The sequence below is a fragment of the Chiloscyllium plagiosum genome, chromosome 4, assembly GCF_004010195.1.
Source record: "Chiloscyllium plagiosum isolate BGI_BamShark_2017 chromosome 4, ASM401019v2, whole genome shotgun sequence".
NCBI classification, from domain to species: Eukaryota; Metazoa; Chordata; class Chondrichthyes; order Orectolobiformes; family Hemiscylliidae; genus Chiloscyllium; species Chiloscyllium plagiosum.
The window spans coordinates 15734844-15753845 of NC_057713.1; the positions used below are offsets into that span (position 1 = coordinate 15734844).

The following is a 19002-nucleotide window of genomic DNA, read 5'->3' on the forward strand; positions in this document are numbered from 1 at the left end:
CTGCACCCATCCTCCTCTCCCCTAGTACGTTTTTCATCATGCCTATGATAGACTCATTGAGTCACACAGCACGGAAACAGACCATTCGGTCCAACTAGTCCATGCTGACCATGTTCCCAAACTAAACTGATCCTACTTATGTTTGGCCTGGATACCTCCAAATCTTTCCTGATGAAGAGCTCCAGCCTGAAATGTCGATTTCCTGCACCTCGGATGCTGCCTGACCTGCTGTGCTTTTCCAGCACCATACTCTCAACTACCTCCAATTCTTTCCTATTCAGGTACATATCCAAATGTCTTTTAAATGTTGTAATTGCATCCACCACTTCCTCTGGCAGTTCATCTGACCCACTAACCATTCTCTGTCCTCTCACCTTAAAAATATGCCCCAAGTTTTGAACTTCCCAGTTTTGTTATTCATCTTATCTATGCCCCTCATGATGTTATAAATCTCTAAAAGGTCACTCCTCAACCTTCTGCGCTTCAGTGAGAAAAGTCCCAGCCTATTTTTATAACACAAATCATCAATTCCCGGCAATATCTTGGTAAACCTTTTCTGAAACCTCTCCAGTTTAATAATATACTTTCTACAACAGGACGACAAGAACTGCACACAGTACTGCATAACGTCACTCAATGTGAAGTCCCAACTCCTATACCCAATGGTCTGAGCAATGAAGGCAAGCATGTTAATGCCTTCTTAACCACCCTGTCGACCTGTGATGCAAATTTCAAAGAATTATATATTTGAACCCCTAGGTCCCTCTGTTCTACAACACCACCAAAGGCCCTACCATTAATTGTATATATTCTGCCCTTTTTTTGTTTTACCAACATGCAATACCTTGTATTTATCCAAACTAAACTACATCTGGCACTCCTCAGCCCTTTGACCAAATTGATCAAGATCTCTTTGTAATCTTAGATAACCGCTGTCACTGTGCACTATACCAGAAATTTGGGTCATCTACAAACTTACTAACCATGCCACCGATAGTCTCATCCAAATCATTTTATATATAAATGACAAATAAAAGTGGACCTAGTACCGATCCCTGTGGAACACTGCTGGTCACAGGACTCCAGTTTGAAAAACAACACTCCACCACCACTCTCTATCTTCTACTGTAAAGCCAATTTTGCATCTGATTGCCAAGCTCATCCTGTTGAGATCTAACTTTACTAATTAGTCTACCATGTGGAAATTTATCAAAGGCTTTACTGAAGTCCAAGTAAATTACGTCTACCTCTCTGCCCTCATTAACCTTTTTCATTACTTCCTCAAAAAATTCAATCACATTTGTAAGACAACATTTCCCTCGCACAAAACCATGCTGACTATCCCTAATCATTTCTTGCCTCTCCAAATGCATATAAAACCGATCTTTCAGAATCCTCTCCAACAACTTACCCACCACCCATGTCAGCCTCATAGGTCTATAATTCCCAGGATTCTCCTTACAATCTTTCTTAAATAAAGGCATATTAGCCACCCTCCAGTCCTCCAGCACCTCACCTGTGGTTATAGATGATACAAATATTTCTGCTATGGGCTCCACAAATTCTTCCATAACTTCCCACACCGTCCTGGGATATACTTGATCAGATGCTGGAGATTTATCCACCTTCATGTTTTCTAAGACCTCCAGGTATTGCCCATCCCTAGCTGTCCTTGAAAAGGTGGTGGTGAGCTGCTTTCTTGAAGTGTTGCTTTAATTGGGGTGTAGGTACGTCAACAATGCTGTTGGGAAAGGAGTTGAGGTTTTCCTGAAACCATCATCCAGGTTGGAGAGCAAAGACAGGTTAGGCCTGTATTCATTAGTGTTTTGAAGAACAAGAGGTAATCTTATTAAGTAAGATCCTGTGGGGACTTGACAGTGGACGCCTGACACAATGGATGCTGAAGGGATGCTTTCCTTTTTGGGAAAAGACTGGATCTATGGATCACAAATAAAAAATATTTTTTTCTGTGGGGATCCAAGATGGCGGTGATCTAGGAGAATCGCGTTGCAGAGCTCCACACTGTAGCACAAGCGGGACGAACGTTTAACCTGGGAAACATGAGGTCAGCAGATGCTGGAGATCAGAGTTGAGAGTGTGTTGCTGGAAAAGCACTGCAGGTCAGGCAGCATCCGAGGAGCAGGAGAATTGACGTTTCGGGCCGGAGCCCTCATCAGGAACTTTTAACTGCCCAACCTGGACCATCGCGATATCCTGGGACTCTGGAAAGGTTGTGGAGTCCCAGGGAAGTCAACTTACCTGGGTTTTCGCCATCCAGGAATGTCAAAGAAGGGAGGAGGAGCATATGAGGCCAGGCCTATGGCCCAACCTGCAGGAGCCTCGGACTCGATTACTTAACATGCCCTGATGGAGCTCCCAAAACTTCACGAGATGTTGGGTAAGCAGATAGAGGAGAGACTGGCCCTAATCTCTAACATGCTGCAAAAGCATGAACAGCAGCTGGGAGACTTGGAAAAAAGGATGGATGAGGTAAAACACAGAGTCACAGTGGTGGAAGCTGATACTAGTTCCTCCAAGGATAGGATCCAAACCCTGGTGATGCAGGTCCATAATTTGCTTGACCAGGTTGATGATCTCGAGAACAGAGGCAGGAGAAAAAATATTCGGATCGTCGGTTGCCACAGCGTAAGGAAGGTGAGCGGCCGGCGGAATTTATTGAGGAGTAGTTGCCGAAATTCCTTAACTTGGAGGCTGGGATGAGAGGTGTGAAGATCGAGGGAGCTCACCGGGTCACAGCGCAAAGGTCAGGTCCGGGTCAATGCCCTCGTCCTATCTTGGTGCAGTTTCATCATTATAGACATAAGGAGAGAATCATAGAAGCTTCCAGAATCCAGGGGAATGATCTGAAGGCCCTAATTTACAAGGGCTGTAAGATCATGTTCTTCCAGGACTTCTCAATGGCAGTGATGCAGAAAAGAAAATCTTACGACAGTGTCAAGAGAAGACTGAGGGAACTTGGGATCCAGTACTCTCTAAGGTATCCGACGATGCTTCGGATCACCTTAGGTAGATCCGTACATCTCTTTGACACATTGGATAAGGCAAGACAATTTGTGGACAAATTAACTTAATCTGGACAATTGAGTATATACAAATTGTAGTGTTGTTTGAGTATGCCTTTGTTTTTTCTTTAAAAAGCAGAGGAAGTCAGGTTGGAGCTTTCTTTTCCTTTTTTTTATTAGTAACAATCTGGTCTAAACTATGTACAGAGGCGGTTGGGATACGTACTTTCAACTAAACTATACCAAAGGATGGGTGGGGTATTTACCCTTTTTTTTTCAAAATCTCTTTATTCACGTTGCTATTCCATGGTGTATTTTCTTTCTTGTCTGCTTGTGTTTGAGGTGCGGCTCTAGCTAGGAGGAGGGAAAATGGTTGAGCTGGCTGGATGCCTACTTACGGGCAGTTGACAGCCGGTTCAGGTATTTAAATGCCTGGGCTGCAGTCTTGGCAGTGGGATGGGAAATTGGGTTTTGGGACAGGTAGTTGCCCCCTTTGGGCAGGGGGTGAGTTCCCCTATTTGGCGTCGTTGGCGCTTTATATGTTGGTTTGCTTTTTGGTTTTTGTTGTATATAATCTTTGATAGCTTTGTAGGATTGTTAACTGTTGTGGATTTAGTTTATGTATGATTTGGAGATGCTGGTGTGGACTGGGGTGTACAAAGTTAAAAATCACACAACACCAGGTTATAGTCCAACAGGTTTAATTGGAAGCACACTAGCTTTCTCACTTTCTCACACTCACAACCCCCAACACAGACAGACAGACACACACACACAGACAAAGATGTGATTTACACATGAAAGAAGTGAAACTATCATGGTATTCTAACAGATGAAATGCTTAACAGACAATCAATTTTTCAATGTATAATTTCAGTTACATCACTGTAAATTTTTGCTGTAAATTCTGTGTTAGGATTGAGCCCTTCACTATCACCTGGTGAAGGAGCAATGCTCCGAAAGCTAGTATGCTTCCAATTAAACCTGTTGGACTATAACCTAGTGTTGTGTACATCACACTGTAAATTTTTGCTGTAAATTCTGTGTTAGGATTGAGCCCTTCACTATCACCTGGTGAAGGAACAATGCTCCGAAAGCTAGTATGCTTCCAATTAAACCTGTTGGACTATAACCTATTGTTGTGTGATTTTTAACTTAGTTTATGTAGTTTTTATGTTCGATGGATCTTGCAACAATAAGGCTCGGTGATTTGTGATTGGAGTTCCTCCTCTCTGGCATTTAAATGTTACCGCAAAAGGTTATGGCTAATGACTTTATTAAATGGTGTATCTGGAACATCAAGGGGAGTCACTCACCAATTAAGAGGAAGAAGGTACTTTCAAGTCTTAAAAAGGAGTGGATATTGCTTTGTTACAGGAGACACACTTGGATGATAGGGAGCATTTGAAACTACAGCAGAATGGCTTTGATCGGGTTTACTTTTCATCTTTTAATGCCAGATATAGGGGAATGGCTATATTGTTTAGGAGGAATCTCCCATTTAAGTTACTGGAGTGTGATTAAAACACATACGGGAGGTTTGTAATTCTTAAAGCTTTGTTAAACAGAGAAGAATATGGTGTTTTAAATGCTTATTGCCCTTCAACCCATCTCCTCAAATTTCTGGTTGATACATTCTCTAAATTGATCAGTCTGAAGCCCCAGCATATCATTATAGAGGGAGATTTTAATTGTCTTGTGAATCCCATGGTAGTTAGATTGCCCAAAGGCCCCCCGATATCCTTTGTACAAACTAAACAATTAAAGGATTTGTGTGTGGACTTAGGGTTGGTCTCCACCCTTCAGGCAGGGATTTTACATTTTTTTTGCAATCCACATAGATGTCACAGCAGGATTGATTTTTTTCTGACCCCCGTGGCAACCCTGGACTTGATGGCATCTTGTACGTTTGGTAATATTACCATCTCTGATCACGCTCCAGTGTAGCTGTTGGTTAAGATTAAGGATGTCACAGTGTGTTCGAGGCACTAGCGAATGGATCTCTTTATCCTCAAGGCTAATAGGTTTGTGGAGTACTTTTCTAGGGAATTTCAGGTGTTACGAGACATTACATTAGATTAGATTACTTACAGTGTGGAAACAGGCCCTTCGACCCAACAAGTCCACACTGACCCGCCGAAGCGCAACCCACCCAGACCCATTCCCCTACATCTACTCCTTCACCTAATACTACGGGCAATTTAGCATGACCAATTCACCTAACTCCGCATTTTTGGACTGTGGGAGGAAACTGGAGCACCCAGAGGAAACCCACACAGGCACGGGGAGAATGTGCAAACTTCACACAGTCAGTCGCCTGAGGCGGGAATTGAACCCAGATCTCTGGTGCTGTGAGGCAGCAGTGCTAACCACTGTGCCACCGTGCTGCCCATCCTTCCTTGAGGAAACTGCCAAAGCCTATGCCAAGGGGTTATTTATTCCCTACTCTGCTAGCAGGAAGCAGCAGAAGGATGAGCAGCAACATCTCCTCAAAGCACGGTTGAAGGCAGCCAAGAAGGCTTACTATGACAAGCCCTCGTTGGTCAAGCTACAGAGGATTATGGTGCTGCCGTCTGCATTGAATTGCATGCTCACGCCGACAGCAAGAAGGAGCTTACTTTTGCAAAGCAATGAGCATGGTGACAGGCCAGGCAAATGCTTAGCACATTTCACCAGGAAAAGGAGTGCCCCTCAAACCATCATGGCGATTAGGAAGGGTCTGGGAACCTAACAGGAGACTCCAAAAAGATTAATGTGGCATTCCAGAGATTTTACTCTAAGTTATACCAATCTGAGGGTTGTGAGGAGGGACGGGCCAACTGCTGGTGGCAGTGGTTAGCACTTCTGCCTCTCAGCACCAGAGACTCGGGTTTAATTTCCACCTCGGACAACTGTGTGGAGTTTGCAAATTCTCCCAGTGTCTGTGTGGGTTTCCTCCCACAGCCCAAAAATGTGCAGATTAGGTGAATTGGCTATGCTAAATTGCCAGTAGCGTTAGGTGTAGGGGAATGGGTATGGGTAGGTTGCTGTTTGGAGGGTCAGTTTGGACTTGTTGGGCCGAAGGGCCTGTTCCTACACTAAGTAATCTAAATCTAAAAATATTAGGGAATGTTATTGTAAGGGAGTTCCAGGATTTTAACACACTGGCACTGAAGGTACAATGATACATTTCCAAATCTGGATGGCAAGTGGGTTGGAGGAAAACTTGCAGGTGATGGCATTCCCATGCTGCCCTTATCCTTCCAGATGGTAGTAGTTGTGGGTTTGCTGTGCATGTTGTAAATTATGCAAATTGCTAGTGTCAATGGAGGAAATGAATAAATGTTTATGGATGTAGTGCCAATCAAATTGGCTGCATTGACCTGGATATTATCAACTTCATTTTGTTGTATCTACACTCAACCAGGCAAGTGCAGAATATTCTGTTGCGCACCTGACTTGTAGACGACGGACAGGAGGGGATGTTTTTGTTCTTAGCTTCTAACCTGCTCTTATTGTCACTACTTATATGGCTAGGCCAGTTTGGTTTCTGGTCAACAGTCAATACAAAGGCTACACACAGATCGAGGGAGCTTTTTTTCCATGCAGTCAGATAGGAATCCTTTTAATATGTTTACCACAGCACTATATATGAATTCTTCTAATTAGGTTTCTAAGAAATTTGGGATATCATGTTCAAGGACTTTGGAAAAGAAAAAAAAAGCTTGGAAATGGGGCATCAGTGGGGTCGAATTAGTTTTATTCATGGATATTTGTCAGATTATAAATAAATGTTCATTACTCTTCCTGATAACAGCCTCATATCAGCTTTTTCTCAATGAATGATCAGCAGTATATATCTTTTAAAAGGATAGCATGGGAGTTGCCAGAAAACTTTGTTTTACATTAAGTGCATTCTTGCATACCATCTCGGGATTGTGTAATTTGGAGTGGAGGGGGATAGATAAACCAACCTGTGATGCTCCACTACATATTCTTAAAGCCATGACCAGTTATATAAAGCTACAAATTAGTTATTCAGTTTAATTAAATGCAAATTGTCATTCTGACATACGTCACTTGGGTAATGTTTTTATTTAAACGTAGACATCCTTGTAAGCTGGACTGGAATCAATCTGAAGTTCAAAGAATTAAATCATGAACCTGCCATATTACAGGATTTAAACCTTAATTTCATTTACGTTCCCACATCTTTATACATAAATGAATCTTCCATGATGGTGCTCATGATAAACTTGTTTTCAAGCCAAAAGAAATAACTTGTATAGATTTTGAATGTTTTATGTTGCCGCTAAAATATGTATTCCTTCAATAGGTACAGTAATATATTTTTGAAACCAGTCTAGATCAATTAGAGCTAACATGTCATTCTTGTACAAGTGTCTGAACAAAACGTTGTTAATTAGAAGATAAAGTAAGCATTTAGTTCATATGGGGATTAATGAACACTGCTGTTAGGAAGAGAAGCAAGCTATTTAAGCTTCTCAAACCTGTTTCACCATGCAATGAGGTCATGGCAGATCAATGACATAACTCAATTTTTTTTTAATAAATTAAACACCTACAGATATCAATTAAGATACTACGGATGCTTGGAAATAAAAACAAAAACTGCTGGAACCATCCAGTTCTTAAATGGAAACTAGAGGATGATTAAATGGCTGGAAATGCTAGAAAGGGAGAAAAGGGAAATAAGACCTGAAGAAGTGCTTGGGATTAGAAGGCTCCTGCCAGAGGAAGATGCACCCACTAGTTGAATAGTCTGTTGCCATTTGTTATTTCTATACAAAATTTTTATATTTATTAGATAAGAGATTATGAATAACAGCACAAAGTTTATGCAAGAAGACACATTTTTGGCCAGTTAAGCCATTTTTTTGATGATTCCCCCAGATTTAACTGCAGTTAAAAAGGTTTTCTTCTGGCTAAAACAAATTCAAAAACAGACAATGAAACAAATCTCATTCCAATTGCACAACTGTAGATACAACTCCATTTAATTAACATGACCATTAAAATTTATTTAACAATATATTTACATATATTTACATAATAATCAACAGGTAAATATTAAAATAAACAATTTACACTTTTGGAACTATAATTGAAAAAGCATTTGTGCTGAAAAAATAGGTTCTGCTGCAGATTTTTCTTCAGGGTGTAGGGAAAGAGGTGGAGAAGAACATGACACTGAAGATAATCTGGTAATGCATGCATTGCATTGTAACTGTAAGTTCAAACAACTGCTGCAATGTAAAAAAAGCAAACCCAAACACATGCCTAACAAACAAGGTCAAACCACAGCACACTACAATCAATATAAAACCAACTATCAATTGCAACTTTGGTCCATTGAAACATTAGACAATTAATGAGCTATACAATCAAAATAACTATATAATTTTCTTTGTACATTTTTAAACAATATTGTTAAATACAATGTTATTTACAACTGCGGGATGATATGTATAAAATAACTTATTTTTAAAAAAAGACAAAATAATACATCTGTGCAGAATTCCCCCCCTGCCCCAAAACAAAAGAATCTGTACAATATTTAAGATCAGAACAGATAACTGTGAAATGAAAAAGATGGGAATATTCTTTTGTTGCTAATTTGTCTGTTCATTTTAAAATTAAACTAAGTCTTCTTCAGAGTACAGTGCTTGCCTCTTCACGGCAGTAAAGCAATAAAAGCCCCAAGATGTTTTTTCTTAGGGTACAACTGTCCATTGGGAAAGAGTGTCCCTGTATGTACTTGGGAGCCAGGCAATTGACTATAAAGAGGAACAGTATAAGAATCACAGAGACGAGGGAGGGGAAAACGTAAGCAAGTCTACTAAGCTGCTTCTATATTGCTTTAGTTTGCGGTCAATGCCACTAGCTCCTTGTATGTAGGTCTTGTGCGGTGGCATTATCAGATTCATTAAGACCAACGATAGAGAACATTTTTAATACCAAGTCTTCCTAGCTGCAACCGTATCAAATATTGTAATTATCTTGGTGCTGATACTGGCTGTACAAAACTTACACATTAAGAATTGGTGGCTTTAGTTCAGTGTTAAACAGATGTAAAGGCAGCTTTAAAGAACCTCCAGTTTTTATCTTAAAGCCGTTTCAATTTCTGAGAATGATAGGTCTTAGAAGACATCAAGATTGTCATGAACCCAGAATGAGGGTTGTTTCAGCAGTATAGCAAACTACACTCAGCCCTGTACACCTCCAGCCACTGACTTTTCAAGTTTAGCCAACGGAGCATGGTAAATCTCAAAGCCTTCTGACTGAAGGTGGAGAGAAAAGCTGGCTCAAGATCAGAACTTGAACTTGTACCTTGCACTTAATGGACCCAATCTAGTTGGTATGAAAATGTTCAAAAAAAGTGATAGTGAACAAAGTGGCAGCAGCAGAAAAAAATAATGAATAGTGTTGGAAGAATGTTTTATTTTAAAATCAAAGTTCTGCAACCATAGCTGCAAAGAGAATTGGTGAGATCGGTGAATAATGATCAAAAGCAGAGCATGTAGTTCAGGAAAGGTGCATTAATCCTATTGTCCTCAATGAGCTACATGTAACTCCTGAACCCCAGAAACATTATCTCATTTGTGTTTTTTTGATGGGTGTGCTGTCTGAAGTTTCAAACTCTGGAAGTTGAAAAGGACTCAACAGTCTGGCTCGCTTATACATTCAAACATTTGATCTGTTACCATTAGCGCCTTGAGATCTAAGAAAATTAACTGAAACATTAATTGAAACTGAGTTACCTCCCCTAAAGTTCCTTCACATGCACCTATATGGCCCACAAAGACAAACAATCAGACACTCCCTCGTTTGAGAGACCTGGAAAATATTTTTCAAAAACGTTGACGAGAATAGAATCTGAAGTGCTCAAAACAATAAGGTGAATAATTTTAACAAAGTGCAAGCATGTAAACAGAGAAAGTTTTAAATACCATTAATTTTTTGAAACATTTACAAAACCTGCAAGTGCATCTTAGTTTTTGTTTTGAATTTAAAGATACTGTAAAGTATGATTTCTTTGAAATTAGGCAAATTTGATTTCTTATTAGAATGTTATCCAAAAACATCTGTATATTTCTGAAAAGCCTATGGTAGTTTTGAGCCATTGTGTAATATTATAAATGAGGCAGCACTCTACCCATGAGTGCTAATGTGAGGTTCTACTGTACCATCAATTCCTTCTTGGGGATAGAGTATCACTATGCCCCTAAAACCTTGCAGCTGCCAGCGCTGCTGGTATGAACATAACATAGCATATGCAACAAATGCCCCCAACTTGTAAACTTTAAAGAGTAGGCAGATATTAAGAGTGAATGATAACCTATTTATCAGCTATGTATACTACTGAAATGTAGTAGTGGTTTCTGGTAAACAGTGAAGTGAAGTCACAGTGCGTTAGTGCTGAATCTCACATCAATATGCAGGAAAGAACTGCACTTTTGTTGCCACAAGTACCCATATCCTCAATTCCTCACTTATCGTAAAAGTGCTCTGGCAGAAAATACACATGCCTATCTGTAACTGTCCTGTATCATTCAGCAGTGACTGTATCCAAGTCATTTTATGCACTTGCTTAAAACCTCCAAAACACATGCACAATCAGATTGGTGTCAAGTCAAAGTCGTCATTGACATCAACAAGAGGGATGTAAAACTCAGGAATCTCAAAGATGCTCAAAGATTTGTGTGAAGAAGGATCAAGCTCTTGTAGTTTAAGCTGCCATTCTAGTCTTTGCACTGCATTCATTGCTGCAGCTTCATGCTGCTGTCTCATAAGAAGACATGTCTGTAATAAAATAATAAAGTGTTAATTGCAAGGTAAAATAAAAAGGTATCATTTACACTTCCAGAGGAACCTGACGCTAACTGTTAAAGCTCAGTTGGCAGTATGCAGTCCAATGGAAAATTAATTGTGCTTAGAAAACTCATTATTGAGTGTACTTCAATAAACTTGTCAATGCTACCAAAATGTGAGAGGAGAGCTGCATCACTCTCCAGAGTTCCGACTGCAATTATGTTCAATGGTAACTTCTAATCAGAAATTGGACCTTCTCCGAAGGGAATAAAAACCTGCAGAATGATTATAATGCTTCAATTGATCAGATACACAGCAATAATAGTTAAAACTTGAAACAGGTAAAGGTTATTTAGTGCCCAGAAACACAAGTACAGGAGAAAATGCAATTTATGAACTCAAGAATCTTTTCAGTTAAACCCATTCCTTTCATGCTGTCTATTTAATACTGGCAGTTTATATAATGAACTAAACAGGCAAAAATAATACTAATAACTTTCAAAGTATTCTTGGCTGCTATGTGGGCAGCACTGTAAAGGCCAGCAATTGTTGCCTACCCCTAAATGCTCTTGAACTAAGTTGCCTTAGGCCATTTGTGAGGGCAGCTAACAGGCAACCTCATTGCTATGGATCAGCTGTCATGTAGGGCAGATCAGGTAGATATTAATCTCAAAAGAACATTTTACAACAGTAGTCACCATTAGAGGCTAGCTTTCAATTCCAGATTTTATTAATTGTTCAGCTGCTGTTGTGGATCTTGAAACCCCACTGTCCCCTTGCATTGCCTTGGTCCATGGATTACTAACCCAGCGACAAGCCCACTATGTCGCTATCTCACCAATCATGATATTCACTGGTTTGAAGATGAGTGAAGTATGACGTGAAAACTGATTCGCTTCAATGAACGACTAGGACATTCAGTTCACAAGAGATGAGACAGTCTCACATTTTTTTTTAGTACTGTCTCCCCAAAGATACATCATGGAATCCTCTCACTTGATGAGCACATATGCATCTCATTATCTGCCTAAGGACCTTTCAGCCTTTGGAACTCAATATGGAGTTCAATAATTTTAGGGCCTGAACACCTCCTTCCATGTCCTTACCCCAACCTCCACACCCTAGGCCTTGTCATCACATGGGCTGCCACCATAACCATTCCATTGTGAGCTACTAATGGTCCCAATTAGCAGCTATTGATTCCTCCTGACTGACCTTTCCCTATTACTTTGTCCAACTGTTGTTCTGTCTGGGCTTCATTTCCACCTATTGTTTACTTGTTCCCCACCTCGCCATCTTCAGTATATGTACCAACCTTTTCCTAGCTACAATAGGTTCTAAAGGGTCATTGGCCCCAAACATTAACTCTGCTTTTTCTCCACTGATGCTGCCAGACTGCTGTGTTTCTCCAGCAATTTGCCTTTTAGAGGGATATCCATAATAATATGTAAACATGTGTTAATTGTTCCAGTAGGCACTAAAACCCATCTCTGTTTTCAGGCTGCAGATTTTTGAGTGCTGTTAAATATACTCAATCATTCATTTGTTTGGGTACTACAACTAGTTGGTAGTCCTTCACATCCAAAAGAAATCTTCATGTAACTTCACCACTCTGTTCCAGATAAAGGTTTCCCACACCTTTCTTCAATCACTTCAGCTTTCTATTGCTGGTTTAAAGTTTTAGTATTAATTGTAAAATGTCACCAAAATCTCAAACTTCAAATTATTTACACGTACTGAATTTCCTTTACCACTTACCATTTGGAAGAGAGTGACAGGGGAATGAAATGCTAACCACAGACTTTTGAGAACTTTGGCAACTTTTGATTCCTGCCAACAGTAATGCTGCACTTATCAGATCCCAGAGTCAAGGAGCTGTTGTGGTAATATCCCTGCCTCTGAGCGAGAGAGCCTATGTTCAAGTGTCACCTGCTTCAAAAAGCTGCGTCATAACACCTCTGAAAAGGTTGATGACAAAAATGCATCTCAGACTTGGTTTTAATTGATCATAAGTTTTATTTTTCTTTTGGTTTACCATGAAGATCAGTCACAGGACATCTCACAAGAGGCTGCCAATGTACTTTCAGAAAAATAAAGTTTTACTGTAGCAAAAATGTTTGAGGAACAACGGCAGACTTTTAAGAAATGATTTAAGGGTCAAAGATATATCTAGTGATGAAGCAGAATCCTAGAAGGGGATAAGCCAACCATATAGTTAATCAGAGAAGTTAAGGATAGCATCACATTATAAGAAAAATGTGCAATTTGATAAAAAATGTGATAAGCCAGAGGATAAGGCAAGTTTTAAAAAACTAACAAAAGATGATTAAAAATGGAGGGAGAAGATAAACCCTGAAGGTAAACTTCCAAGCAATATCAAGACAAACAGCTACAGCTTCTTTCAATAGATAAAAAGGAAGCAACAGACCAAAGTTAACACAAACATCTTAGCGAATGATGCTGGGGAAATAATAATGGGGAGCCAGAAAAACGGCAGACGAATTGAATAAAAACTCTGCATCAGTTTTCACAGTAGAACATTTTAGCATTCCAAATTTCTAAATAATCAAAGAGCAAAAGGAGAAGAGGAAACAAATGCAATAACTATCAAGAGAGACAAAGTGGGAGGGAAAATAATGGGGCAAAAGACCATCTTGACGTGATGGTATTTATCCTTGAATATTAAACAAAGTAGCTGCAGAGATAGAGGATGCATTGGTGGTAATCTTTCAGAACTCTGGTTCTGAAGAAGTCGCAGAGGATTGGGAAAGTGCCAATGTAACACCCCGATTTAAAAAGAGAAAAATTAAATAACCAATTAGCTTAATGTCGGTCACAGGGGAATTGGTAGTTTATAATAAAGGATGTAATAGCAGAACATTTGGAAACACATAATATGATCAAGCAAAGTCAGCATGGCTTCATGAAGAATTCACGCTTGATCGTTTAATAGAATTCTTTGAGGGGTTAACAAACAGGATAAAGGGGAAACAGTGGATGTAATACATTTGCAATTTCAGAGATATTTGATGAGATTCCACACATTAGGTAACTTAATTATTAACACCATGGTGTTAGTAGTAGTATATTAACATGAATAAAGGATTGGCTGATAGACAGTTGGGATAAAGGGGACATTTTCAGGATGGCTACGTGAAACTAGTGGGAAATTGGTTATCTCAGCCGGACAGCTGGTTTGTGGTGCAGAGTGACACCAACAGCAACAGATTTTCTGTACCAGCCGAGATTACATGAAGGTCCCATCTTCTCAGCCTTGTCTGTTACGTGAGGCATGGTGACCCTCAGGGTCTAATGAGGGTGCAGCCGATGGTCCACTAGGACTATGGCAACTTAAGTTTTTTTTACAAAACCTGCAACTAGTAGTGTGCCACAGGATTTATGCTGGGTCCACAGTTACACATTATATTAATGATTTAGATGAGGAAAATGAATGTACTATAGTCATGTTTGTCGACAACATAAAAATAAATGGGAAAGCAAGCACTGAAGATGACACAAAGTCTACAGAGGAATATAGACATGTTAAACAATTGGGCAAAAACCTGGCAAATTGAATATCATGTAGAAGAATATGTGTTATTCATTTTGGCAGGAAGAATTGAAGAGTGGAATATTATTTAAATTGAAAACGACTGCAGAAAGCTAGAACACAGTGATCTGGGAATCCTTGTGCATGAATCACAGAAAGTTAGTATCCAAATTAAGTGGGTAATAGGGAAGACTAATGGAATACTGGCATTTATTTCAAATAGAATGGAGTTTTAAGTATCCAAAGCATGAGTCAGACCACAGCTGCAATATTGTGAACAGTTTTGGGCCCCTCGTCTAAGGAAAGATACACTGGCATTAGAGGCAGTCCACAGAAGGTTCACTAGGTTGACACCAGGTTTGAAAGGACTGTCTTATGAGGACAGGCTGAGTAGGTTGGGTCTTACTTAATGAAATTTAAAGTATGAGGGGCAACTTTATTGAAAGATACAATAAAGGAATTAAGGGATTTGACAGGGTAGATTCAGAGAGGTTGTTTCCATCCTGGGAGAGTCGAGGTTCAGTGAGAAAAATCTTAGAATATGGGGTCATATATTTAAATAGAAGGGAGGTATAATTTCTTCGCCGACAGTAGTGAATCTGCAGAAGGGAAGGAAGATGTCAGAGATAGTCCAGGTGAACTTGAGGTCAGGGTGGAAGGTGTCATAAATTGATGAACTGTTCAACCTCCTCGTGAGAGCACAAGATGGCACCAATACAATGTAGCAGAGGAAAAGGTGGGGAAATGGTGCAGTGTTACTGTGGAAGATGGACTATTCCATGACAGAGGCAGGCATTGCTGTGGCCCATGCGGGTTCCTATGGCTACCCCTTTGGTCGGAAGAAAGTGGGAGGATTCGAAGAAGAAATTGTTGAGAGTGAGGACCAATTCAATGAGTGTGTCAGTGGAAGGGTACTGGTTGGATCGACGGGAGAAGAGAGGAAGAAACAGAGAATTGCTAGGCCTTTGTCATGCTGGATGGTCATGTACAGGGACTGGATGTCCATGGTGAAGATGAGGAATTGGGGGCCAGGGAACTGAAAGTCATGGAGGTGGTGGTCCATGAGTGGTCCCAAATGTAAGTGGGGAGATCCTGGACAAAGGGGGACAAGATGGTGTCAAGATAAGTTTGGTGAGGCAGGAGGAGACAGAGATGATGGGTCAACTGGGACCGTCAGGTTTGTGAATTCTGGGTAAGTGGTAGAACCAGGCGGTGTGGGGTCCCTGGACTATAAGGTTGGGGGCTGTGGATGGGAGATCCCCTGAGGTGATGAGGTTTTGGTGGTCTGGGAGATGAGAGTTTGGTGATAAGAGGTGAGGTCATGGTCGAGGGGGCAGTAGGAGGTGGTGTCTGAGTTGGCAACTGATTAATGAGTCAGCTGTATTGTAACTCATGCTGACTACCCAACACAATGTATTTTCTGCTCGTTATGGACATTATTATGAATAGCAATACTTTATAAAAAAAACTAGTTCGACATAATAGCTTCAATATAGTGAGTGTAGCAGTTCCAGGGTTCTCTCTTCAATCAAACTCTTTTTTCCTCAGCACTGGCCTGATCTTGCTTCAACTCCCCACTTTGGGTCTTAACATTTTTTTTGCACAGGATCATCCATCTCTGTTTAACTTTTATTACGGTATCATTTCTGGACCCTACTATGAACTATAAGGGACTTTCGTTGAAATGTATTTATACATCTTATTTAAATAATTGTTAAAAGAGACATACCTTTAATTTATCAAACTTATCATCTACATCCTGCAACCATGACATAAATTGACGTGCATTGAATCGATCCCTCACCGATGTTTTGTTTTCATCACCCTAAAGTGAAAATTACAATAATAATTTTTTTTCAATTGTTCAGCAGAAATAAATAAAATAAATTCTTCCTTCAAATCTCCCACCCAATAGCCCAATTGATCTTCACCTGAGGATCCTGAGGCATATTGTAAACTTCTGCATCCAGAAGCACAGTACAGGCACTAAAAGGCAAAGTTTGATTTGCTAGTGTCCTTGCTGCACGGTAATGGACTCTCAGAACCTCTTGCTCATTTGACATAATAAGCTTTTCCTGAAATTAAACACAAATAATACACTCAGTAATGTAGTTGTGTATATTTTAACCACTAGGCTTTTGAATGTACTTACTGTTGCATAATTCAACCAACATTCAAGTAGTTAGTGCAAATATCTTCAACCAATATCTGATCAGAGGGGAATTTGTTCACAGGTTTGGTAAAAGTCATAGTCTGGATCTTAAGTAGTAATAAGCTAATAGAACTCAAATGGTATTGAAGTGTAACTCAGACAGCAATTTCTGGTGAATTCACATGCTCAGTTAAACATGGAAATCAGAAAATATATTCCTAAGCTCCCCTGCATTTCCAAAGAATGCAAGATAAAGGGATACACTTACCTGGACGTAGATCTGTTTGGGCCATTTCGGGAAATACCCTCACTTGGCCTCAATGGATCTAAAAGTGAAGTTTTGTTTTTCCCCCCTCAAATGGCCTGAATAGACCCCTAGACACAATGAGTTCAGGTCTTTGGGAAAAAAAATGCTTTTAGGTCTGTTTGTGCCAAGCAAACTTTTTTCTCCCCCTCCCAAAGGAGCTGAACTCTGTGTTGATAGGCTGGTTTAGATCAATTCACGAAAAGACATTCAGATTTTAGGTCATTTCAGTTTTTAGATGTGCAGATAAAGGATACTCCACCTGCAGTTGGAGTTTTTTTTTAAATAATACTTTCACAGATTCCTATGCACGGTGCTGCACCAAAACAGCTTTAAAATCAGACCAAGGTGCAATGCAAAAAAAATCAAGCCCCATTAATTCCTAACTCTATTGATAGGTAGATGTGAACAGCTTCAGTGCACTGACAGTATGGTAGAGTATACAGTATAACACTGCAGCAATATACAGAAATGCTGCTGTTTCTTGAAGAATCTTTAATATTTAAGGACATCATTCTAATATGGTTTTTAGCTGGCTCCCAAACAACAGACTGAAGCAGGGTTTAGCCTATCTTGTGCAAGACAAAAGAGTTTTATGGAAATATGTACCCGTTCAATACTATGTTGTAATCGAAGCTTCATTCGTATAACTTCATGTTGCCTGAAGAGTTCTTTCAGTGCTTCAGACAAAGATGGAGGAGGCGTTATCTAAAAAAAAACAAGATATAACAGGAGCAATCAATATTAACGCGAAATGCTATAATTTGAAATCTTTGACAAAATCCATGAAAAAATGCCACTGCTTTACTACTTTTCTTCAAATAAATGATTTACTCTGATGATTAAACTGCTTCAAATACTAGAACCTAGTCATGAATAAAAGAGGAGCACCTTCTATATAGTTTCCCCTTGAGTTAGCTCTGAACTTAAGATTTCTCCTGTTTTCCTCTCATTTCTCCAAGTACCCTTTCCAAACTTTTTGCCCAGGAGGTCCATCTTATGCTCCCTTGTTATTTTAATACCTTCAAATCTACAAAGCAGCATGAGGCTGCACGTTGACTCAGTGTTTAGCACTGCTGCCTCTCAGCGCCAGGGACCCGGGCTCAATTCCAGCTTTGGACAACTGTCTGTGCAAACTCCACATATTCTCCCCATATCTGCGTGAGTTTCCACCCACCATCTGAAGCCGTGCAGGTTAGGTGAACTGGCCATGCTAAATTGCCCAAAGTGTTCAGGGATGTGTAGGTTTGGTGCATTAGTCAGGGGTAAGTATAGGATAATAGGGTAGGGAAATGGGTCTGGGTGGGTTACTCTTTGGAGGGTCGGTGTGGACTTGTTAGGCCGAAGGGCCTGTTTCAACACTGTAGGGATTCTGTGATTCTCTGAGAACAAAACTGGGTTGGAAGGATGAGGATGATGAAGAGATGCTTCAGCATGAGCTTGATAAGTTGAATAAGTGGGCAAATGCATGTCAGATGAAGTATAACGTAGATAAATGTGATGTTATTCCCTTTAGTCACAAAAATAGGAACACTGATTGTTATTAGAATGGTGATAGACCAGGAAAGGGGAAGGAGCAAGGAGACCTAGATATCTTTGTACACTGAAAGGTTCTGGCCCGAAACGTCGATTTTCCTGCTCCTCGGATGCTGCCTGACCTGCTGCGCTTTTCTGGCAACACACACTCAACTCTGATCTCCAACATCTGCAGACCTCACTGTATCCTTGTATACCAGTCAATATGCAGGAGCACCAACTGGTGAAAGCAGCAAATGGTATGTTGGTCTTCATAACAAGAAAACTTGAGTTCAGGAGTGAGGATATCTTACTGCAATTATACAGGGCTTTGATGAGACCATGAGGAGAAAGTGAGGTCTGCAGATGCTGGAGATCAGAGCTGGAAATGTGTTACCATCCCTGGAGTATTGTGCAGTTTTGATCTCCTATCGGAGGATAATGACCTGGCTATGGAGAGAGTACAACAAAGATTTACTAGACTGGGATGGCATTTGGATTACCAAGAGCAGTTTTAGACGTCGAATCTAATGATGGATGTGCTGGCATCGAGGAGAATCCACAGGAGGTTTACACCAATGATTTCAGGTTGTGATAATACTATAGCTTTAACAGGTATATTTTGTCCTTTTTTTTGAGCAGAGTT

General features: G+C 40.1%; 1 protein-coding gene across 1 annotated transcript in view; it reads right to left on the reverse strand.

Moving 5' to 3' along the window:
* Positions 1-8002: 8002 nt before the first annotated feature.
* The window catches only part of ankrd12 (ankyrin repeat domain 12), a 45378-nt gene continuing 34378 nt past the window's right edge, over positions 8003-19002 (reverse strand). The window contains exons 7-10 of the mRNA XM_043687768.1: positions 17451-17549; positions 16317-16460; positions 16115-16210; positions 8003-10826 (exon numbers count right to left, since the gene is read on the reverse strand). Of these exons, the coding sequence (XP_043543703.1) occupies positions 10641-10826; positions 16115-16210; positions 16317-16460; positions 17451-17549 (525 nt within the window). The 3' untranslated portion in view covers positions 8003-10640. The remainder of the gene's footprint in view (positions 10827-16114; positions 16211-16316; positions 16461-17450; positions 17550-19002) is intronic.